The sequence below is a fragment of the Vombatus ursinus genome, unplaced genomic scaffold (genome assembly GCF_900497805.2).
Source record: "Vombatus ursinus unplaced genomic scaffold, bare-nosed wombat genome assembly UNPS02014923.1, whole genome shotgun sequence".
Classification (NCBI taxonomy): Eukaryota; Metazoa; Chordata; class Mammalia; order Diprotodontia; family Vombatidae; genus Vombatus; species Vombatus ursinus.
Window position 1 is genome coordinate 1,106,628 of NW_020954701.1, and position 25,432 is coordinate 1,132,059.

General features: G+C 38.3%; 1 protein-coding gene and 1 long non-coding RNA gene across 6 annotated transcripts in view; one reads left to right on the forward strand and one right to left on the reverse strand.

The window, feature by feature from the left end:
• The window catches only part of RPS6KA2 (ribosomal protein S6 kinase A2), a 540,405-nt gene that overhangs the window by 505,602 nt on the left and 9,371 nt on the right, over window positions 1-25,432 (forward strand). For all 3 annotated transcript variants that reach the window (XM_027843552.1, XM_027843551.1, XM_027843550.1), the window contains 4 exons: window positions 16,264-16,353; window positions 20,061-20,219; window positions 22,140-22,301; window positions 25,124-25,200. In XM_027843552.1, coding sequence (XP_027699353.1) covers window positions 16,264-16,353; window positions 20,061-20,219; window positions 22,140-22,301; window positions 25,124-25,200 — 488 coding nt within the window. The remainder of the gene's footprint in view (window positions 1-16,263; window positions 16,354-20,060; window positions 20,220-22,139; window positions 22,302-25,123; window positions 25,201-25,432) is intronic.
• LOC114029197 overlaps window positions 1-25,432 on the reverse strand; it is a 198,187-nt gene that overhangs the window by 163,359 nt on the left and 9,396 nt on the right. The window lies entirely within an intron of this gene.

Consider the following 25,432-nt stretch of genomic DNA (forward strand, 5'->3'; position numbering starts at 1 on the left):
ACTAGGGGCAGCTAGGGTTGTAGTGAATAGAGTGCCAGGCTTGGAGTCAGGAAGAATCATTTTCCTGAGTTCGGATCTGGCCTAAGATGCTAGCTATGTGGCCCTGGGCAAATCACTTAACCCTGTTTGCCTCAGTTTCATCATCTGTCAAATGAGCTGAAGAAGGAAGTGGCAAACCACCCCCACCATCTTTGCCAAGAAAACCCCAAATAGGGTCGCAAAGAGTTTGGTGTGACTGAAATGACTCAACAACAACAATCCTACTCTAGGACCAGGAACAATTTCATTGAGATGGAAAAGCCCATTAGTCTAATACAAAATTCTAATTCAACTGTTATTTATATTAGTAATTTCATATGACTTATGAAAGGGAAATAAATTCTAGAGTAAATTAAAATAGCATGGCACATTACTTTATAGACTAAAAATAATAAGTAATAATGTCAGTCATGTAAAATAAGGCTAGAATAAAGTTAATTCTTGAGATCTGAAAGTGACAAGAATTGATTTTGATGAAAAAGTGGGAGAAGACCAAATTGCAAAAAACCAAAGGGTAAAATTGTTACCCCCTTAAAGGTATAGAAAACTCTCTTGTATAGTATTTTACTGTTGGGGGTATTCTCTGAGATATCTAGGGCTAATTAGCCAACTGCATTTTTTAGGCAGTTCCATTTTATATGAATGAGCTGTTGGCACTAAATGGAAAAGCACAGTTCCTTGATAAGTGGTAACTGATGTACTATAGCCAAAGTTCAGAGTGGGTTTTCCCACATCTCACCTTCTCTCAAATAGTCTCTAATTGGAAACTGGGAGAAAGAGAGTCTTTGACAAAAATCTGCAAAATTATTATTTAATGCCATGCTAATACTTCTAGTTAATTTATCAAAGGAACTCACTTATATCCCTTTGTCCCTATATAACAGTATGGAAGGGGAAAGAGAATAATCATTTATCTAGCAACTATTATGTGTCAGGAGCTATGTGAAGCACTTTTTACAAATATTAACTCATTCACTCCTCACAACAGCCCTGTGAGGTAAGTGCTGCTATTATCTTCATTTTATAATTCAAGAAACTAAGGCGAACAAAGGTTAAGTGACTTGCCTAGGGTCACAAAGCTAGTAAGTGTCTGAGACCAGATTTGAACTCAAGTCTTCCAGGGTCCAGATCCAGTGTTCTACCCGTTGTGCCATCTCACTATCTCGATACACCTGAAGTAGCAAAGGCAAAACAAGTAATGTACCTAGCAACTTGTGCAGATGAGAATAACATACCACTTTAAGTATAATTAAGTATAATTAAACTTTTAATACTTCATCTGCTGACTAGATTTTACAGCAGTCATACGGTCACACAGAGCAGACAGAAAATCAAGGTGAAGCTGTAAATCCAGACTTCTAGAGCATAATATTATGTAGCCATTAAGAAGAAACACAAACCATTTGATATAGCCTAAACTCAAAGGAATAAAATTTGAGATTCTCTTGTTTTACTATGTAAAAATTAAATTAAAATGTGTGTTTTACTTTCAAAGGTAAAAGTAAAATAAAACTATTTTCATAGTTATTTGTTTCAAGATCATCAGAGCAAAACCCAACTTAAAAAAAAAAAAGCAAATCCAATGCAAGGCTAGAGGTTACATTTTAGAAGTAGCATCCTGAAAATTTCGTTGGAACAAATGCCCAAGTCAAATGAGCTCCATTAGATTGATAGAGACTTCTATGAAACTGAATTCAGGGAAACTCCAGTTACTTTACCCTGAAAGCTAGGTATAAGCCACTGAGCTAGAGATGTGATCTTCCCAACATGAGACTTTAGCATCACATGTGTTAACCAGGCTACCCTAGTTTGAATTCAAGAGGGAGCTTTGTACTACTAGATTAGATTCAGCGGAGCCAAATCTGAAATCATGTACTGTTCTGCTATCAGTGTTTTAAGAATCTAAAAATAAGATATTTTTAAGCACAGGGAAAATGCTAAGCAAAGAGAAAAAAGAATGTGAAGATTGGGAGGTAGATATGTAGAGGAAGCTAAATTAACAATCTGGAGAATAACAGAATCAGCCAGAGACATGATCACAGACTAAAAATACTTTCACACTCTCAGTACAAATACAGAGAATTATTCACAGCCTCTGAAGATAGGACAAGGAGCAATGGCTTCAAGATTTTTTTTTTTTTTTTACGAAAGGGAGCAAATGTAAGCTAAAAAGCATGGAAGTGTTCTCGCAGTGATTTTGAATATGGCGCAGACTACTCAGGAAAGGGGTGTGGAAGCAAACTTTTCTACATCTAGTAAAAGAAAAGTCAGAGAAGACAGGAAAAGTATAGTTATTAATCCCTTGTGACAAAGCGGTGAATCTTGTTCATCTGAATACTTACTAGTTCTACAAAATAAAAGAACGTTGAATGAAATGAATTACAACATGGTTGATTCTCCTGAAACATTAATTGTTAAGTTACATTGCCAAATACCTGCTCTTGGGAAGGCATGCAAGTTAGTGGGTATTTAAAATTCCTCCAAGAAGCCAGTAAGGAAGGTTAACTTCCTTTTGAGTCCTTATCAGATAGTGAGCCCACCGATACTTCATCCTAGGCAATTTCCTTTTTGGTAACCTACAACTACAGATTAATTTAGCCTTGGTTATAAATTTTGTGGGAGAAAAAATGTCATAGTTAATTTCTTCCTTGAGGCAGATGCTCAGCATTAAAAAATTAAAAGTTATTTGTCTGAAAAAAATCAATGAGGATAACTTCTTGCCCTCAAATGTAAGTATATTGAGGAGCTAAGAAAAGTAATTTAAAGCAAGATTAGGGGAACTTGTTCCTTCAAATCAGAAATAGTTCTGTGTCTTTACTTATTCTCTATTCTTTTTATGTGTTATATTTTATGTTATATGTAATTTATAAATGAAGTGCTTATTGTGTGTACCTCTCATTTGACAAATGTACTCTCTTTTATTATTATTATTATTACTATTATTATTATAATATATGAGAGCTAATGCCCATATTTTTATACACTCACACTCAAACATGTATATAAGTATGTGGAATCTTAAAAGGAATAGCAAGTTGTATATAATAGCTTTGCAGTCTCATGTGCAATCCAGTTTTTTATTCTACTATATTATGGAAATGCTTGTTTTGTCTCATAAATTAATTTATTTCATAAATTAAAAAGAAATTTAATTTAAAAAGAAATTTAAAAAATAAAAAGAAAGGGAACTCACAGGTCAAGTCTAACCTATCCCAGAAGCAGGAATCCTGTCTACAATATCTGACTAGTATTTATCCATCCTTTCCTTGAAAACTTTTAATAAAAAGGAATCTACTACCTCCCCAAAAAGTTCATTCCTCTTTTTAATTGCTCTAATTGTTAAAAAGTTATTCTTTATATCCAGCCAAAACTTTTCCCCTTATAACTTCTTTTCATTGGTACTAGTTCTGTCTTGTGAGTCTAAGTGCAAGTCAAATCTCTCTTTTACATCATAACATTTCCAATAATTAAAGACAGCATTCCCCGCCACTCAATGTCTTCTCCTTTCTAGTTCCTTTGACTTCACCATCATGCTCATCCTCCACTAGACACTCTCCAGTTTTTTAATGTCCTTCCTAAAATATAACACTCAGAACTGAGCATAATACTCCAGAGTGGTTTGACCAAGCAATGCCTAACCCTTAGTAGGCACTTTAATTGATTGTTCAGCACAGACTACAGCAGGATTCTGCTCCCATTGGTGTAGCCACCATTTATGGTGTGTTCTATCATACTGTTGACTCCAACTGAGGTAGCTTCTATAAAACCTCCATGTCCTTTTTTTTCCAAAATGTGTTACTTACCACCCTATAACTATACAGCTGATTTTCTGAACCCAAATGTGGGAGTATTCATTTGTCCTTTCAAATTACATTTTATTAAATTCACATAGGTTTTTCCATCCTGGCAAAATCTTTTTGGATTCCAGTTCTATCATCATCTCACCTAATCTTATGAGTGAAACAAAATAGGATCAAGGACAGAGCCCTGTGGTACTAGAGATGTTCATCCATATTGGTATTGATTTGTGATTTCACATGCTTTGGTTCAGGTCATTAATTTGGTTCCAAATCCAACTAATTATACTATTACCTAATCCACATTTTTCTATCCTATCCACAAAGGTATCCTGAGAATTCCTATAATGAAATATCATGGCTACAAATTCTGTCTACCAAGTAATATCCAAAAAAGAAGGAAACTAAATTAATCTGGAATTATTTGCTCTTAACAGTAGAATATAAGTTTCTTGAGAGTGGGAACTATTTTCCTTTTATTTTTGTATCCCCAGCATGTAGCATAGGGCCTTGCACAGAGCAGACACTTAATAAATCTGTGTTTGATAAATAAATAAACAATAAGCTCCTTAGGGGAATAGACTATGGCATATATTTGTTTGTATTTCTCTCAACGTTTAGCATAATACCCTGTAAAAAGTAAGCACTCAGTAATTGTTAGTTGACTGACCATGAACCCAAGAGATGATCTACATTGAGAAAAATTTGTAATTTTCCCAGGCTCTTCTGCTGACAAAATTGATCCTATTTCCCCATTGAACTTTTCATTAATCATTACAATTTTTTTGTTCCTCTTGTTTTTATTTTTAAAAAAAAGTATAAGTTTTCAAGGGATGAATCAAATGTGATGATCAGCTCTTTCTATAAGGAAGTCCACTTCCAGAATCCCTCAGCCCACTTCTGGACTTCCTTTTCTACAGCATATTTTTGTGGAGTGATTGGAAATGTTTTAGTTTAGTTTCAATTCAAGGTTTACATGTAAATAAAAGGTTATGAGTATTAAGGACACGATTTTTCACACAATTCTTAATGATAGTGATAAATTTGTCCAATGGATTCCTATGATCTTAATCTGGAATGAGCTTTCCCTAGAGGGAGCTCAAATTTATATTCATACAATATCATTTTAAATAATGTTGCCATCTCTACATTCATTTGCATGCTGTTTTGCCAATCCCCTCCCCCAAAAAGGAATAAAATTAAGGCAGATGCTTGACATGAATAGGACTTATTTTTAGAAGGAAAAACAACTGGAATGGAAACCTAACTTTTTCCAGCAGGGCGGACCTCTGAAGTTCTTTCTTTGTGTCATTTGTTTAAATTAATTTCATGGAAGGTGTTTGTTCAATTTATTAAAATTATTGCTATGCCTCTTTTTTCAAATGTGGTATTTATCCTTTTGACAAGTAAGAAGCAGCATCTTGCTTAGACCTGGTGTGAGTAAGTACTTAAAAATTATGAATGATTATGAATGCATCATAGAGTTGATTCTATCTCTCCCTTTTTAAGCTCCTCAAACCCCATAAATAGAAAAATGCAGTGAAGGTGGGAAGGTGCAGCCATACCAGAGTGATGATTTGAAGACAGAAATGTTTCTTTTGTATCTGCAGGCTTCCCTCTCTTTTCCTATCCTTAGTAACAAAACTTTCCCCTCCTTGTCAGATAGCTGTCTTTCTTAGGATTTCTCCCCATTCCTTCTCCTACCCTCATCAGCACCTAGTATCAGAAAGGATTTATGATTCTAAGGGGCAATTAACTGCTAACAGCTAAAAGCATTACTCCTCCCAGGAAGATTTGCGGTTCATTAGGGGTCAAAGCTCTTAACTAATGAGGGTAAATCTCTGTTGCTGGATATTTCAGGCAATATACAATGAATGGGTAAGGAGGGTTTTTGTGATTCAGTGGGCCCCCCTGGAATTTCTAAAAGCGGTTACCTACTACATTTAAGTATAAGACCATTTTTTTTCTTTCCTTATTTTGTATTTAAATTTTAGTATTTAAGTTTGTTTCTTTTTTTCCTTTCTTATTTTGTATGTAAGTTTTTTAAAATGTAAGACCAATTCAGGTCATGCAGACAGTAAATGAGAAAGTGATTGTATGCCCTATGAGGGCATATTCTTGGTATCCCCATGACACAAAGCCTGATACTTTACACATAGTTAAGCCTTACTAGATAACCACAAAGTACATTAGACAATTAGTAAATTAACATAACATCACAAAAGAACTTCACAGAAATCCAATCAACTCCTTAAGATGATCCAACGAAATCAGATATTCTTATTAAGAGATCATTTCTAAAAGGTGATATGGGCCAAGTGAGTCAAACCACTACCTATGATCAAGTCATAATGGAGATAGCCCAGGACTCTGAACTCAAGAGCCCTAGCACTTGTAGTATCCCCCAGAATACTGACCTTGCTTCCGGCCTGCCCTCAAAAGTCATCACCAGAGGAAGCAACCCCTGTGATCTGCTATTCTCACTATCAACAAAGACCATTGACAAACATCCACCAATGGGGAGATAAGCCCAAGAGCTCTTGGAATAGCCACCTCCAAGAATACTGGCCTTGCTTCCAACCCAGTTCTTTTTGCCATCATCCCAGAGGGTAACCCCTATGGAGAAGGGGTCTTTCATCCCTATCAAATACCAGTAGACTTCCACCCAACCCAGCCTAGCTAAAGCAAGGAGTGTTCCCTGAGAGAGACAGGAAACATCATGTACGTGGTGATTTAAACCACTGCTATCATCATCTTGGCCACCACTTCTCCTCAGACCTCAATGGAGACAGGCCCAGACACTGGGTTCATGAGTTCCAAGAACAGCAATGTTCCCCAGACTCCAAGCCTTGCTTCCAGTCTGGCCCCCACATTCACCATCAGAGGAAACTTCCTGTGGAAATGTCAACCTAACTATTGTTTCTGCTGCATCTGCAGCTCTTGCCTCCACCAGCCACAGCTACTGAAGACCTAGCAAAGAAAGCTCGTGCCACCAAAGTCCTCGAAATTACCAAATAATTCAAATCAGAAACAGATATGGCTTATCAGTATTAATAAAATTAATGAAGACGCATCATGATCTGATTTGCCATTGCAACCTAAGGACTGATGCGGTTTAGGGGTTCAGGGGTCCTGGGACCCCAAAATCACAACACGCGGGTCCTGCCCGAAAGAATTCGACTCAAGCCTTCTTTCAGCCAAAGACAAAGTTTATTAGAACATCCATCATATTGGGCAGACTCTTAAGGAGTCTGAACATGGGTAAGCAGTGGTTAGATTATAAGAATCTAAGCAGTGGCTAGATTTTAAGAATCTGAGCATCTTAATGGAGACAAGATGGACCTTATATACAGAAAGACTGTGGGAGGGATCTAGGAGTGGCCAAGTAGTTTGGGGTGACGGGAGGAAGGGCCTAAGGAGATCTGGATGGGAGTGGCTAGTAAGAAGGGGTGAACAGAACTCCTGGGACCTGGACGTGGTAGCCAAGGGAGAATGGAGCCTAGCTAGGATTAAGGGTGGGAAATGGCCTGCGGGCCATAGGGAGGTAAAACAATGGAGGGGAGATTGGGTGTAGTCACAATGAAAGGCCAGTTGATGGGATTATAGCCTCAGGGGAGCCAGAGATTTGGCCATGTGGGAAAGTCCAGGGTTTTTCCTTTCTGGGGCCCAGATTCCAACCCCATCAGGACCACTGTACTTTCTATCTGACTTGAAGCTAAAACGTTCTATATAGGTTGTCTTCCCCTATTAGAATGAGAGTTCCTTGGAAGCAAAGATTGCTTTGCTTTTATATTTCTATCTCAGTGCTTATGAGTGTGCTTTGAAGATAGAAAACACTTAATAAATGTTTTGTATTCATTCAATCAATCATTCATTCCCCTAGTAACCAGAGAGAGGGAAATCCATTATAAGTGGTTCTCTTCTGTGTTCATCAAGGTGCCCACTTAAAACTCTAAGAAATTTTGAGTAAGGACCTCTGAGTTTTGGCCTATTTGTGCAAAACAGTTGCTACTTGTAACTCTTTAGGGGTGATATTATTGTACCCATGTTTCGATATCATTCATTAATATCTTCTAAGAAAGGGAATAAATGCCAATTATAGATAGAAACTACACTCAGGACAGACATTAAACACACACACATATCAGCTATCTTAGGGAGTGAGTGATTGATGGGTGATGCCCATTCTGAGCCCTGTTTCTACAAAGCCAATGGTAGCCCCTAAAAAGGAAAGGCAGGTAATCAATAGCCTTCCTGATTGGCAATGTCTATTGTTTATATTAATGGAACATCAGGACGGAAAAGGAGAGCTTAATCATGGAATATCCATGCTGTCTTCTCTGAAAATGCCTCCTTGGAGTTTTTTATTCAATAAAGCATATGAAAGCATGGAAACCCACCATCCTTACGGCTTACTTCACCTTGAATGGAATACAACAGCAGTTCCAGGAAATTGAGCCCAGAGAGAACAAATCTATTTATAGTGAATCTTGTGGCTCCGTTCTTTGTTTTCCCAAAACAACATAGGTTAAGCCCCTGCTTATGGGCTTAGCAGCACACTAACACTGCAAAAATCTTTGTTCAGTAACCAGGAAAGGTATTCATCCCTCTTTACTAACTTTCTCTTCCACCTTGACTTTCTTGATAGGGTATCTTTAAAAAAAAAAAAATAGTATCTGAAAGAAAATAGCCCTGAAGACACAACAATTGGCACTTCCTGACACAATTCAAGTATAAACATTAGGGACAAAAATTAGAAAAAAATCTATATTAGGTGCTGTCAGTATATGTGTCTTTATTGAAGTTAAATGTGACTTTGTGACCTTGGGTAAATTGCTTCCTTTCTCTAGGCCTCACTTTAATAATCTATAAAATAATGAAACATTTGGACATGATGATCTCTAAAGTCCCTCCTGGCTCTAAGTATTAGGAACCTGTGAATTGTAAGATTTTAGTTGTAATCTTACCCAGATCATTTTTATTTTCAATGTAATCAGAGTCTGATGCAAGGAAGGTGAGATGGTTTGGGGACAGACTTCCTCTTTTCTGCCTCTAGCCTGCCACAGCCTGCCCCAACATCAATCCAAAGATCATAATAATCCTTGGCACAAATCCCAAAGGTGAATGTGGGAATATGTGCATGCTATTTGGTACTTTGAGGAGGCAGCATGGTGTAGAAAGAAGGGTGCTGTCCTGGAAGCCGGGAATGCTTGGTTCCAGTCTTCAATCTTCTGCCAACTAGTCATTTAATTTCTGTGAATTTCAGTGGATCAGAGAACCTCTAAGATTCCTTCCACCTCCAATAATGTATATTGAGTCTGGGATTCTAGGGCCTTCAAAAAGTGGCAAGCAAGAAGCTTGCTTAATCCCTGTTCCCTAATGCAAGCTGCAATATTCTTCATTTATATGGAACCACAGAGAAACTAAATCTCCACGAAATGAAGGGATTTGTTCAAAGACCAAAGCCAGGTCCTATCTTATAGTTTAGTTCTCTAGTCACTAAAAATAGCCTATATTTCCCCTCTGTGAGGGATCAGGCAGATTTTTAAAACTAAGCCTAGAGAAGCAAAATGCAGTTTTAAGATTCCTGAGATGAGCATTCTACTTTCAGAGAGGAAATAAAATGGCCAAACATACCACTTGAGTTCTAATTCAGGCTCCGCTCTTCACTGGTTATGTGACCTTGGGCTAGTCATATTCCCTCTTGGACATCTGTTTAAGACAATTTAATCTCTAAATGACTTGGGGCATATATTTAGTTGTTTCAGTTGTGTCCATCTCTTTGTGACCCCATTTGTGTTCTTGGCAAAGATACTGGAGTGGCCTGCCATTTCCTTCTCCAGCTCATTTGACAGCCGAAGAAACTGAGGCAAACAGGATTAAGTGACTTGCCCAGGGTCACACAGCTAGTGTCTGAGGCCAGATTTGAACTTGGGAAGATGAATCTTCCTGACTCCAGGTCTGGCACTCTAACCTCTGTACCACCTAGCTGCTCTTGGGGCATATAGATCACAGTTTATACAGCAACTGAGTTTCTACAGTGTTGAAATGTATTTCAGATCACTCCCATAGCACTTTTTAATCATGTTCTTTTTTCCCCAATTAATCTTTGTTATTCAGATTTCATACCTTTTTGTTGGCAATATTTAATAATAATGCTGAAAATGAAAAGCATTGTGACATTAGGCATAAAAACTGTCCTGGAAGCCAGAAATACCTGGGCTTGTGTCTTGCCTCAAATACATACTGGCCATGTGACCCCGACCAAGTGCTCTGGTCAGCTCTGCAAGACTATGAATTGCAGTGGAAGTGCTAACCTGCATTGATTGGGAGAGTTCTTGACTTGAGAGTTCACTCTACCATTGAAATCGCAATTTCAGTCCCTCTCCTCTGCCTAATACTCAAAAATAGAGCTTTGTGTTGCCTTTAACTTTAACCAGTGAGGTCAATGAGGAATGTTTATATCTCAGGATTCAGGTCTAGTTAGACCTGGGATTTTATTTGTATAGGCCATTCCCAGTTGAGGAGGTCAAGGCCCTCATCACATTAAAGAGGTACCCAGAGCACAAAGAAATGACTGCTTAGAGTCACATAATCAGTGTGGGTCAGAAGTCAATTTGAAACCAGTTCTTCATGGCTCCAAGGCTATCTTTCTTTGCCCCTATACCAAGCTGCCTCCCAAATACCTTCCCTGGCTAGAAACTAAATCAAAGTCATAGTGGTAAGAGCAGTGAATCTTAACCACTAGACCAGTGGTTCTCAAATGTTTTGCTCATCCTTAAAAATTATTGAGGATTCCCCAAAGTGTCTATGTGGGTTATAGCTATCATTATTTACTATATTAGAAATGAAAACATCTCAGTATTGTTATAAAAATAGTTCTGACCTTACTAGCTACCTAAAAGTGTCCCAGAGATCCCCAGGGGTCTCCAGATCATATTTTCAGAACTTCTGCAATAGAATGCCAGAGAACTCAGAGATAAAGTGCCTTTTTGCTACATTTTTAGCAACATAATTTCAGGAGACCTAGAGGAAGGTCACTAGCACATTGGGAAAGCCCTCTCTGTGAAGGAAAATCATTGAGAAGGCTTGGCTGGGTTGTTCTCTATACTACAATAGTATAGGGTAGAAGATAATACCAAAATTGCTAACTTTCATTTTCTCCAGCAGATCATTAGTTGGTAAAGAGCTAGCCTCAGAGTCAGGAAGACCTGGGTAACAATAACAATAATAAAAACAAACAATAGTTAACATTTCTATAGTGCTTACTATGTGCCAGGCACTATACTAAGCACTTTATCATTATTTTATTTGATGCCCACAACAACCCTGGGAGGTTGGTGGTATCCTCATTGTACAACTGAAGAAACTGAGGCAAGCAAAGGTTAAGTGACTTGCCCAGGGTCTTACACAGGTAATAAGTCTCTGAGGCTGGATTTGAACTCAGGTCCATAGGGGACCATGAGAGGCAGCATGTGGATAAAGAGCCATCCTCAGAGGAAGATATAGGTTCAAATCCTGTGTCTGACACATATTGGCTGTGGGACTGTAGCCAAGTCATTTAATCTCTTGGTGCCCCTAAGCAACTCTCTAAACAGAACAGATACTAAACAACATGGCCAGAAGGAATTCCCTCTTAGAAAATTCCCTATCCCAATGTACTAACCCTAACTCTAGTACAAAAAAAAAAAATTAGAGGAACTATCATTTGTATGTTGTAATCAGATAGTCTCTTGATTAGTTTTCAATTTTAGTTTTTTTACTGGCACAATAAATATGAATGAAGTTAATTTATCACACAATAGTGCCTAGGAACAGGCTGTCTAAGAATCTAACCTCATGAGATAATGAAAAAGTAAGCTTTCAATCCTTTCTCTTTTTTAGAGTAACACATTGTCTTAGAAGTTATTGAATTATTATGAACAGACTCAATGTCTTCACTAAAATAGCAATAACTTATATTTACATAGAATTTTTTGGCCTACAGATTGTTAGTCTATAGCAATAATACAGAGTAAACATCTATAAAATGTAACTAGCCCATGTGTGTCATTATCCTCATTTCACAAGATGAAGAAACAAAGGCTCAGAAAACTTAAGTGACTTGTCCATGGTCATTCATTGGTGTGAGGGCCAAGACTTGAACTTGTATCTCTTGACTCCCTCCTTCCACTCAGCAGGCAACCACATGAGCTGGAAACTGGTGCGCGCATAGACACACACACACACACACACACACACACACACACACACATCTTGTGTTAGTAAAACAGAGGCTCATTTTCATTGTTTGGAGGTTTATATGTCATTGTGGACTCATTCAATCACAGTATGCATAAACTATCAGAGTTTGACAGTAAGCTCCAGGTATTTAAATAGGGATTAAGCTTTTCATCTGTTAAACCATGTGGAGTTGGGGGTGGAGGAGGGGTGGGGGAGAGGATTGTTAAGGGACCTTAAAGGAGAGAAGCCAACACAATTGTACCAACTAAGTATTAGGCCTTAAACACCTTCCTGGGCTATGGGTTCAGATGCCAGCTGAACCTTTTGTTCACCTAAAGAATCCAGATTAAATGCTATTCAATGCAGTTTCCAGTGTTCAAGGTCATTTGAGAAACTCAACAACAAATGTTCTGTCATATTATTAACACTAAATAAATTTTCATTTTAACGATGCTTCACAGACTTTCCAGTTAAACAGAGCTCTTAGGGAATGGTATGATAGGTGGCTTCACTGAGGTAGTATTTAGAATTGGACTGTTCGGCCTCCTCGCTTTTGAATGCCAGCAGCAGGTTGTGATCTTTGGTTTATGCACATATGTTGGGCCCCACAAAAGCAGGGACATAGTTAAGATGCCTCCACCGCGCCTTTTTGCACACACTTCCAGACTCAAACATTAGGCACAATAGTCGACTTGTGCCGGCAGATGGCCCATTTCGACTTGGCAGCTGTGGGGTGACTGGCCCTGAATTGTAATTCTGAAATCAGAGTAAGACTTGGAGGACTTTTAGTCATGCTTCCCTTGGTATTAGAAATCTTTTTGTTTCTTGTTAGGCTGGGGAACAAGCCATCTGAGGCACTAAAGAAGCACCGTCTACCCCTCTCCGCAATCATACCCTTGAACTTAAAATCCTCATTACCCTTGTTATTCTCTGCTGAGAGCAATGCAGGCCGTTTCCTACTCCCTAAAAACAGCATCCAGCCTCCATGAGTCTTTTGTTTTGAATTTGGGGGGGACTAGACTTGGGATTTCATTGGCATAGGAACTGCCTAGGAAGAAAATTCAAGTGAGCACCTGCTCTCCATTTTATAGCCTTGGAGAGTTGTTTAGAGCATGGGCAGGTTAAATGATTTGCTGGGGTCATAACAGCCAGGCCTTCCTGATTCTGAGGCCATTTTACTAGTCATTATTTTATGTTGTCTATTTTTAAGGGGCAGCTAGATGGTGCAGTGGATAGAATACCCTGCCTGGCATCAGGAAGACCTGAGTTCAAATCTAACCTCAGATACTTACCAGCTGTGTGATCCTGGGCAAGTCACTTAAGCCTGTTTACCTCAGTTCCTCATCTATAAAATGAGCTGGAGAAGGAGATAGCAAACCATTCCAGTATCCTTGCCAAGAAAACCCCAAATGGGTTCACGAAGGGGCAGGCACGACTGAAAAATGACTGCACAGCAAAAATTTATTTTTAAAGGGTTTTACTACCAAGCCCTCACCTACAGTCCTACGCCAATGCTTCATCCCAGCATGGAGCTCACCCTGGGTTTTTGAAGACCACACAAGCTTTGGCAGGCCCTACATTTACAAACATTAGAGGGGACCATAGGATCCACCAGAGTGCCAAAGGTTTCAGTGACACCAAAAAAAAAAAAAAAAATTAAGAACCACTTCCCTAGAAGTAATAGGAAATCACTGAAGACTTTTGAAGGTCTAGAAGCCCTATACTTCCTATACCTCCAACTCATGTTCTCTACTCCCCCATAAGTTTTTTTTCCTAACTCTCAACTAACTTAATAGTTGCCTTCCTGACCCTAGACACTGAAGCTATTAACCTAGGGAACAGGGGCAGCCCTGTCCTTGCCTTCTACCCCCTACATGAGAAGGGGTCTTTCCAGGGATATGCTGGTAAATGTTTAGCAACCAGCTCTCTAGGAGGGAAATGTACCTAAGACATGCTTCTAAGTTTAATCTGCACTGCTCACATTTTCTCCATCACTTTCTTAAGTGATCAAGAAAACAATAAATCAAGTCCTGATTTAGAGCATTTGCTGATTTCCATGATATAAATGCTCATGTTGAAAATTCAGCAGTCAACCCTTAGAAGCTGGAATAAGCTAGATCTAACATACCACTGACCTTTCCTGTATTACCATCAAAGATTTCTCCCTCTAGACTTTGCCCTTCTTGTTTTGATGGTGATGGTTATATACCGAACCCTCCTGGAGATTCCAAAAACCCTAACTTTGAAGCTTTCTTCCCCTTTTCTACCTTCTTGGTTCCAAGTATAGATTTCAACCTTCTTGCTCTAATGGTTATGGTTATGTACCCTACCCTTATGGAGATTCCAAAGACCCTTAGCTTTTGAAGCTTTCTTCCTTTTTTCCACCTTCTCTGTTCCAAGTATTCTACCTGAGACAAATTTGGTAGCCAACAGTTAATCCTTCCCTTGATGGTAAAGTTGACAATTTTGTTGCTCTGGGCCAAACCCAGAGCTCCTTCTCTGAAGGCTATAATGGTCCTGGGACTGCACAGTCTAGGCTACTATGATCCACTTCTGTGAGCTCCAATACCTCCCCCTGTTCCCTGGCTGGGTCCCCATGTCTAAAATGATCTCATTCAAACCCTAATCCTTGCTGTTTGCCCCTACACTACCACCACCACCACTACACTCCTATGTCCCAAGCTACAGCTTCCAAATCATTTTTGATACAACACAGATCATAAGATCATAGACTTAGAGCTCCAAGATACCCTTAGGAGTCATCTTGTCTATGTGTCTCATTTACAGATCAGGAACCTGAGGCTTAATAGGTGAAGTGATTTTCTCGGGGTTTCATAGGTAGTATGCAATAGAGCTTGGATCTGAACCCTCGTAGAGATTCCAAAGACCCTCGCCTTTGAATCTGTCTTCCTCTTTTCCACCTTCTCTGTTCCAAGTACAGACTTCAACCTTCTTGCTTTGATAGTGATGGTTATGTACCCTACCCTCATGGGGACTCCAAAGACCCTAGTCTTTGAAGTTTTCTTCCCTTTTTCCACCTTCTCTGTTCCGATATTCAACCGGAAGCAAATCTGATAGACAGCAGTGAATCCTCCCCTTTATGGTAAAAGTTCCTTTGACTCCAATTTCACTGTTCTTTATCCAACAACTTGCTGCCTGTCTTTAAAATAGAACAGCCTGGGGCTGCTAACCAACACATACCTTCTCCGGGCCCTTCTGCTGCTTCTTTCCATCTTACGATATTCGGTGTGCTAAGTCTTTACTCTACCTTACCACCATCCCTTAGGAAGGATTTACTCTAGAATCTAGGTCTACAGTTAGAAAAACTATTTGAACCCATAGTAAATAATTTCAGAATAATCATTCCTCCTAATAAAGGCAGGATCTGGTACCACAGCATCTTCTTTATTATGTGACAAATGTCAGGTATATACATTGGTGCAAAACAATAGCTAAAAGGTGTCTGGGAAACAGCAGCAGGTAGTGTTTTCTTTATACCTGTCATCTCTTGAAGAGGATCTTGCAAATGTATGCAAATCATTATGTGAAATAAAACCTGCTGCACATGTGATAGCTTGTTCTAAGTACCAAGGTAACCCAAAGTTCAGGTGCTTCAGTGGCCTAACAGAAATATATAGCCAGAATCTGTTTTCCTGTATCTTAATTTGTAATCCCTATAATAATAGATTTCAAATTTTGCTTCCCTTGAAAAGCTCTCAGGATGTCTTTGGTTTAGGGCTGTCTTTTTTTTATGAACTCAATAAGTTGGCAGAAAGGCTGTTAGAACTCAAAAAGTATTCTATTTGTAGTATATAAAATGTAGATACTGTTACTTAATGGTTTTGACATGCATTAACCCATCATTTGTAGCAGACATCCCCAGATCAGCTTCCTCAAGCCTTCTGTGACTATTCCTTTCTTTGGTATTATCTCAAAATTAGGTCCTGATTTTTTCATTCATTTTGTGAGAAATTGGGACAACGGAAATGAGAGGAAAATTTGTAGGCAATTTGAAGTGTTATTTGATTAGTAGGAACACTAGCTTATATGGGTTTGGGGAAAGGAAAGATTGCAAGTCAATTTAAGGAATTATTCCTAGCAGACAACAGTTAGTGATAGAGGAGTTGAAACAAAAAGATGTCTTTTTTTTTAATTGATTTGTATAAACAGATTGCTTATTGTCTCTTTGCTCCATTTGTTCCAGATAATTGACAAGAGTAAAAGAGATCCCTCAGAAGAAATTGAGATTCTCTTACGATATGGACAGCATCCAAATATCATCACCCTGAAGGATGTAAGTAGCCTCACCATAAACAAGATGTTGCTACTCTTTCTGTTACTATTATTTGTTTTTTCTGCTACTATTATTTGTTTCATCAGTGGAAAGGAAGTTGTTATGTGTTTCTGCGTAAGTCAAAGGAGTTATAATGCACAGCTCCCCCTAATAGGCTAAGTTTCACCTTCCGCATCATCTACCCTACAATATCACATGCACCCAATTAACTGAACTCCATAGAGTAGCTGAACCATATGCTTACATCACCATTTTGATCACTATCCCTCTTCTCATCCTGTAATTTGTATATAAAGGATAAAACTATCTCTTTTGTGAATTGTCAATCAGATGTAATTTTCTTATCCTCCTAATTTATAGTTGCAACTTGAAAACGTAGAAGCAATAGACTAGGAACTATATCAAAAACCAAGATATCTGGGTTTTATTTCTTAATTCTTTCACTATTAAGTCTGGTTCTATTTCTATTTCTTTATCTGTAAAAGGGATTCATACTTGGTTACTTCCTAGAAATCATTGCTATTTCTCCCAAGGTGCTCAGTGGCTATTTTTCTTTGCTGCAAGTGGCCCAGGGAGCAGTTATTGATTGGTCCACTCAGCACTCCCACAGCACTGTCACGTTCCTATGATAAAAGGAATCTGAGAGGCAAGAGGGATAGTTCAAGGCAACATACCTCCTCTTGAACTCCAGAGTGCCTTTAGGAATCCTTAAATCTAGAGTTAAAAAGTATCATAAAATTTCAGATGTGGAATGGATCCAGAATCCATCAAGTAGAATCTATATCCAAAGAAGAATCCTTAATACAAGTGAATAAATAGCTTTTGCCTGAAGACTTCCAGGGAAGGGACCCTCACCACTTCCTGAGGCAGCCCATCTGTGTATTTATGAAATAGGTTGTTCCCACCAAAGTTCCACTCTAGTCCTGTATAGCTCCCGGCATGGAAGGACTTCCATAGTAGTATTCCATAGCAATAAAATATTCAATGAAATGTAGCTTTAGACTCAAGTAGTGCCTCAATTTCATAATCTTCTCATTGTCTAATTTATTGTAATTATTGTTATTCTTATTAATATCTCAAATTTATAGAGATATTTAAGGTTTGAAAAGTACTTTATATATATTTTCGTTTGTACCTCACAACACCTCTATGAGATAGGCAGTATTATCCTCATTTTACAGATGAGGAAACTGAGGCTCAGAGTGGTTAGCCTTGGGTCACATAACACGTAAGCTGTGAGACTGAATTCTCGGTGAGATCTTTATCCACCAGCCCACTGTCCCTTATTCATGTGTTGCTGACCAAAGGAAGAAACCAATCCTACAAGCTTCCAGGTATTCCACATTACTTCTATTAAGTTCTAGAATAATTTCAAAACCAGAGAAATTACAATTTTTTGTATTTTGTTTTATTTTAGCTATGGGTTGAACTGACAGATAAAAGCAATTACATTAATTTTTAAAACATTTCTTTGAGTGGCAACAGATTACTTTAGTAACAGTTATTTGAAAGTCCATTGCATTTTAGCTGACTTGAAATTATGAACAATGGATTAAACTGGCTGTGAAGAAACAGTGCAAGTGTTTAGGGTATAAGTGTAAATGAGAATTGGTTTAGGTCTAAGGAGTCCTTCTTGGAGAAACCACACCCTTAAGAAAGCCTGTTGCTTCAGAGGGCGCCATCAGAGGAAGACACTAGCCCAACTGTCAGAACTTCTTCCCTGGGGCTCTTGCCCCAGAATACCTCTTTCTTGTCCTTCCACTTTGCACATATTTTAAGCTCATTCTGCAAGGCTGGTAGTTCTGGGGGAGAGAATTAAGGCCCTAGAGCAACTCCAAGAACTTACAACAGGGGAGGAGAGAAAAAGGAGGGAGCCCAGGGAAAGCCACCACAGAGAGGGGGGAGGCATAGGACGTTTTGTGCGTGTGATCTTGGAGAGCTGGTATAGAATGTTCTACCGAGCAGCATAAGTCTTGGGGCTAGAGTAGATGGGGAATCCTCTGCACTAATAAAAGCTTTCGGAACTGCACCTCTGTTGGTCTGGTTAGCTTCAAGGCAGTCCGGTGTTTTGACACAGGTCATAACAAAGATATTAACAGGATTTAGAGCTGGAAAGAACCTAAGAAACCATGTAGTCCAACTCCATCGTTTCACAGTTGATGAAGAAAAGCTTGGGGACTTGCCCAAGGCCACACAGGAGCAAAGTCAGGACTCCAGACCTAAAAATACAGTGCTTTTTCTACTTCAACACACTATCTACATGGAAATCAGCGAGTTCGAAGTTACTTTTCCAGTAAGAGAAGCCCACTTGAGTGATGCTTCCTGCTAAGATGACCCTTGGGAAAAATTCTCTTTATCAAGTTGATTTAACTCTACTTGAAGTTTTATTCTGTATTCTGGAAGATCCTCTACCAATTTTAAGATCGACTTCTCAACGTGCTTCAGTTTCCCAAATAGGCCTTCGTAATGCTAGTCATAGTTGAATTTACAAATTCATATATACACGACAATGTTCTTTATGTGTCTTTTTCTCATTTAAGTCTCACAGTCTTATGAAGTAGGTAGTTCTGTTTTATCACCCCCATTTTACAAATGAGAAAAACAAGGCTGAGTTAGATTAAATTAATCTAATTAATTAATTGAAATCACACATTAACTTAATTTAAACCATAGAGCTAGAAAGCAGGCATCCTCAGTTCTTTTGATTCCTAATTCAGTGTTCTGATTAAATCACACTGGGACTTAATACATTAATAACATGACAGATGGACCAGAATATCACTAAGACTATGAGACCAATGTCATAATCCAACCTGAACAAAAAATATGCTTTGACCACTGCTTCTACCTCTATAAAATGCTACTTTCACATTTTCCTGACTGTAGCAAAATAGTCACATTTGCTTCTACCTTCATATTCTGATAGATGAATTCCCCCAGAGAAACTTACCTGACCTAATCTTAAGTAACACATTTGTTGGCAATTTTGATCACAAAAGAGTGAAAAATAGAGATATATAAAGGAGTGAATGATTTTGTTGTTATTCAGTCATTTTCAGTCATGTCTGACTCTTCATCATCCCATTTGGGGTTTTCTTGGCAAACACACTGGAGTGGTTTGCCATTTCCTTCTCCAGCTTACTGTACAGTTGAGGAAACTGAGGCAAACAGGATTAAGTGACTTGCCCAAGGTCACACAGCTAGTACATGTTTGAGGTCTCATTTGAATTCAGGAAGATGGTCTTCCTGATTCCGAGTTTGGCACTCTATCCACCACACCACCTAGTAACCTCACAGGTTAAGTGAAATTATGAAGAAAATTTGCTTGAGGTACACATAGGTATAAAGTTTTGGCAGCCCTAATGATATGGCTTGTTAACATTGAATTTTGTAGTTTATTATTAAAACTGAATTTTCATGGAGGTGATAACAGCATAGAGAGAGCTACTTCTGATGTGGATTAGAATAACTGTTCGCTTGTTTCCCAGAAAGGATTATTTTTTTGGCTCCCAGGTCAACACTCCAGACACTACCAGCTAACATTCTGTTCTGTTTCTTCTATGGTTTCGTCAAGCACCATTTGATTTTCTCTAAGAGGTGCTATAATGCTTCACAGTAATGAACCTGGATTATTATAGAACCACAGGCATTTCCTAATTCAGCAGGACTATGAAGTCCTTTAATTTCACCTTTCTTTGATCCTCTAGGTCTACGATGATGGAAAGTATGTTTACCTTGTGATGGAGCTGATGAGAGGCGGGGAACTGTTAGACCGCATCCTCCGACAGAAATATTTCTCAGAAAGGGAGGCCAGTGCTGTGCTCTGTACCATTACTAAGACTATGGACTACCTCCATTCCCAAGGAGTAAGTTTCTAGCTTTCTCCTGCATGACAGTTATGATTATGAATATCATCATTTTAATAATAAAAATAGGAACAGTAAAATCAGTTATGAATTTATGAAGTCAGAATTAAAATATTCCTTTAATTCCTGTTGAATCAAAACTTTATAGAAATTATATTATTCTTCCATTAAATACACCTGTGTACAAATGCCAAAGCATTCACAGATAGGTGTTTTAGAGAGAAAGTAATTTCAGAACCTCAAGGATCCAGTGGAAAGTAAGCTACTTGAAGATAGTGCCTAACATCTTTGGGGTTTGTTTGTTTTGAGTGGAGGGGAACCAGATCCATGATTTTCATTAGTAAAAATTACTTCACTATGAGAAAACTCCCTCTATGCATGCAATTCAATATTTTCTCTGCAACTACAGTCTTATAAAGTTTCCTAGGGTACTAAATAGTTAAGTGACTTGCCCAGGGTCATAAAGGCAATCAATATGTGTCAGAGAAGATACCTGAACCCAAGTCTTCCTGACTCTAAAGCCAGCTCTCAATCTGCTACACCACCCTCCCTCTCACATATTAGGTACTTAATAAAGGTATGTCGAATGTTGAATGAATCCATTATTTCATTGATGGATCTTTGAAGATCCAAACTTTACTTGAAGCCTTTGCAACTTGGTAAGATTTACCATAGCTTGTGCCCCACTGCCATTATTTTCAAAAACTAAGGGTCACTTCCAGGACAGAAGGACAACTCTAGTGGAAAGAAAGAAAAGTAAATGAATTGAATTAAAGCTGAAGACTTGGGGATATGTCCTGGCAAATTCATACTGGACAATGAGATGATCCCCCAAGGGAACTGTATTAGTATTTTCCTTAACTTGATACTTTTATACCTAACTAAATAAGATGGGGGATATTTTAGGGAACGGCACTACTTAGCCATGGGAATGATGATTACATTGTTGACAGTGGTAATTACCTATTTTCCCATCATTCCTGTGACACCTCTAATGCTTTGTAGTTAGACTATGTGTCTTTCTTATTTATTCATTAAAACAAGTTGATGACTTCTTCAAGACCACACATTGCTTTTTAAGTGTATAACTATCTGGGAGGATAGAGAAGAAAACACTTGTTTTTGTCCCTAGCATGGCCCAACTCCAGAGCTAGCACTTGCAATAATGGCTTGGTTTGGTTTGGTTTTCAGCTTTTCTTATGATTAATAAAGAGAGATAGTGGAAGTAAAAAAACAAAACAAAACATTTCATCATCTTTCCACTGGGGCCTAGCTGCACTGAGTCTGATTCCTAAGTCCCTCCTATTCCTCTTTACTGCTTGGATTCTCTCCCTTGATTTTTTTTAATAGGTGATTTGAGATGTTCCCATCCCTAACCTACGCAGGGATCACAGCATGTTATTACAGTAATCCGCTTTTCTCCCCTTCAAGAGAAATGACTTTTCCACTTAAATACCTGCCTTGCTTTGACATATCCATATATGACTTTTAAAAGGTAGATGATATTATTTAGGTTAACCCAGCCCACATATTTCCTTTTAACAAAATAACTCATTATGTCCTCCCTTTTCTTTCTGGTGGGAATGTATTTACTTATCTCTCAAATTCACTATTCAAATTTCAAATTCAAAATTCAAATTCACTCTTAGGGCTCCTGATGCTAAGTTTCTGAATCTGAGTGACAGATCAAAATGGGGGAGGGAGATGAGAAAAAGAGAGAGATTGAGGAGATAGATGATAGAAAAACTCTTCAAATAAGACAATAGTCTATTAGTTATAATTGTTCTGCTTCCTGTTGAGATATCAGTTCAGAATATACATGTCCTATAAAAATCCATCCCTTCTGGCTTTATTCAGTTTTCTCTCCTGTTTGCCTTGTACCAGCCCCTGAATGGTTAAGAATGTTTTATGTCTCTCCAGGTTGTTCACCGAGATCTGAAGCCTAGTAATATCCTATACATGGATGAGTCTGGAAATCCAGATTCCATCAGGATCTGCGATTTTGGATTTGCCAAGCAACTGAGGGCAGAGAATGGACTGCTCATGACACCATGCTACACAGCTAACTTCGTGGCCCCCGAGGTCAGAGCTCACAAACCATTAGAAAGATATACCTCAACCATCCTTAAGAAAGCCCCCAGCTTTTTCACACCTTCTCAAAAAAAAATAGCCTTCAGTTTATTTTTTTATTAATAAAGATTCACCTAAAATACATTTATAAACAAAAATGATAAAATCATTTTTCCCCTTCATGTCAGTGGCAGTTTGAATCAAAAGACCTAAGCCTAGAAGAGACCTTAGATATATATCAGTTAGTCCAACCCTCTCATTTTATGCTTGAAGAAGCTAAGACCTGGAGAGGACAAGTAACTTGCCCAGGGTCATGTAAGGTAGTAATTAGTGGAGTTGAGATTGGAACCCAAATCCTTTGTTGTGAAACCCTGTGCTCTTTTCCCTATGCCACAATGGAATTGGGATCAGTGATCAGGGTCTTTTCTCCTAACTCAATCCCCACGAATCTCTCAGATGACCTTATACCCAGCACTTCACATTTTATTTTCCTGTTTATGAAATATGAAAATGATCTCTCACATCTTTCTGATTAGCATGATGCTGGCAGAGAGTTTGGATGGTTATTGATTTGGTTTGGGATTAACTATAAGCAACTAATTTGGAAGACTATATGTATGTACGTACGTGAATGTATATGTGTACATACATATATCTATGTGTATGTGTACATATATATCTGTATGTATATGCACATATATGTGTATTTATGTTTATATACACATATAATATCCTTCTTTTCCTTAAAAGGGAATGTCGTGTCTTGTCTAGAAATCAATTTAATAAATATTCCTTAAATGCAATGTCATAAGCAATGAGAATACAAAGATGAAAAACTATATAATTCTTGGCCTTGTGGCATTTAGTTTAATGGAAGATATCATATGTATGTGAATAAATATGATACAAGGTTGAAATGTGATAAGAGAAAAGGAGACAATAGGAGAATTCAGGGTGGGGGAGAGAAAGAGATGAGGAAGCAGTTAGTAACATAGCTATGACAGCACATTGTCGATATTTACTAAGTGTTTAATTTTTATTGTGCATAATTTGTATTCTAATTCCCACTTCAAATTGCTGACTATAATAGGAAAGGCAGAGAACAGACACTAAAATTAATAACATTAAAGATTCATGAAAACCTCAGAATGGCTGGGTTGCCAGTAAAGACTGAAAATGAATCCTGAGGGCTATTTTCTAAGAGTTTTCCATACCTTCGGGTTATAGGCTTCAGTGAGAGCTTTAGGTTTTTTCCTTCCTTTTTCAAGCTCTCTTTCAACCCTTTCAATTACTTTGTAATGTCAGTAATGTGGCCTATGTAGGTTAATCAGTGTCTTTAGGAATGCAGCTAAGCAGAGCCATAACTAGCTATTATTGTGCCTGAACAATTAAGAGGTATTGGGATAGAGACAGGACTGGGAATGGAAAGAATAAATATGCCCTGGTATATCTCAAGGCTGCTTCTGAAAAGGGAGAAAGTATGCCCCAGGTCAAAATCATGTTGGGGATGGGGGAGGGAAAGTATGGGAGGAAAGAATCAGGGAAGAAAAGCGGACTCTAAAACAATGCTATGGAGCCCTTCAAAATTTTTCACCCTGAGGTAAGACATAGATGGCCTCACCCTAGTTACAGCTATGTAGTCAAGCATGAGAGAATTAGAGAGAGAGAAAATGGTTAACTAGCGGCTTAGGTCACAAATGAATGAATAAAAGCTAATAACTAAAAATGCCAGCTAACATGTATATAATACTTTAAGGTCTGCAAATGCTTAGAATATATTATCTCATTTGATCCTCACAACAATCCTATGAGGTAGGTGCTATTAATATTCCCATTTTATAGATGAGGAAACAAAGGCAGAGAGAGGTTAAGCTGCTTGCTCAGAGTTACATAGTTGCCAAGTGTCTGTGACAGAATTGAACTCAGGTCTCCCTGAATTTAAGCTCCAGACTGCTAACCCCTATGGCATCTAGCTGCCTTGAATGAAAATACAAAAAGGGGTGGGGTAGGGTGGAGATATGGAGGGAACATCAATAATAATCAAATTAAAACATAAGTCAAAATACTCAGAAATGTGAACAAGAATGTTAACAATTATGTAATAGAAACCACAACTACTACCTATTTAGTCAATAATGAGGATATTTTAAAATGCTTATGTTTTAGGTGATTAATACCAATGAAAAGCAAACATTCCTCTTGGTTATTTGCTCTTCCTGTCATATATTTGTTTCCAAGTGGTTTCTTTGTTAAGTCCAGCTATTCATTTTTGAAACACTCATTACTACGGCACCAGTGGAAGAGATGGCAAATAGCTATTAGGAAGAAAGAGCATGCCTGCCACCTAATGGGGAAATTGAGCCATTTCCTAGCATCAGAGTTAACTAGGTGGGGAAATGAGAAGGCTAATAGACTGCCTATAGCTAAGAATTTTTAAACCTACTAGAATGTGACTCAGCAGTGAATACAAGTGATAAGAAGCTGATATGAGGTTAGCAACGTTTTCTGCAATCTTACTCAAACTTGACTATAAGACCCTCACGTGGATATGAAGCTTTGGTCAATACTCATAGCCTTTTCTTCTTGTTTGTGTAGCTATAAGTATATAAAAGGGGATTGTAGCACTATAAATTGTTCAATACTGTGAATCATCAATATCCTTCCACCATGTGAATTATTTTGTGAAAAGACATAGACATTTCAAAGCCTCTCCCTGCACTGTGCCCCCTGATCCCATTCAGTTATTGACCTCTTTCAAGAAAAATGCTACAAATTGGATTTTTCCAGTAGAGGGTCGAACAGTAATTGATTATCCTTTGTTTTCCTCCACGTAGGTCTTGAAACGTCAGGGCTACGATGCAGCTTGCGATATCTGGAGTTTAGGGATCCTTTTATATACAATGCTTGCAGGGTAAGTGGACACCTTCTTTGGCAAGAAGTAGCAAGTTCAGGTGTGCCTGACAGGAGGTGTGTGGGGTTGATTTTTAGTTCATGAGCTTGAAACTAGTGCAAAACCTACATCTACACACCTCTTTCCATCTCTTACCTCTCCCCTCTCCTCAGAGACAACACATCACACAAACACTCAAGGCCTTTTTAGACTGAATCTCACCCCCTTTCCTTCTTCCCTCCTGTACTCTATC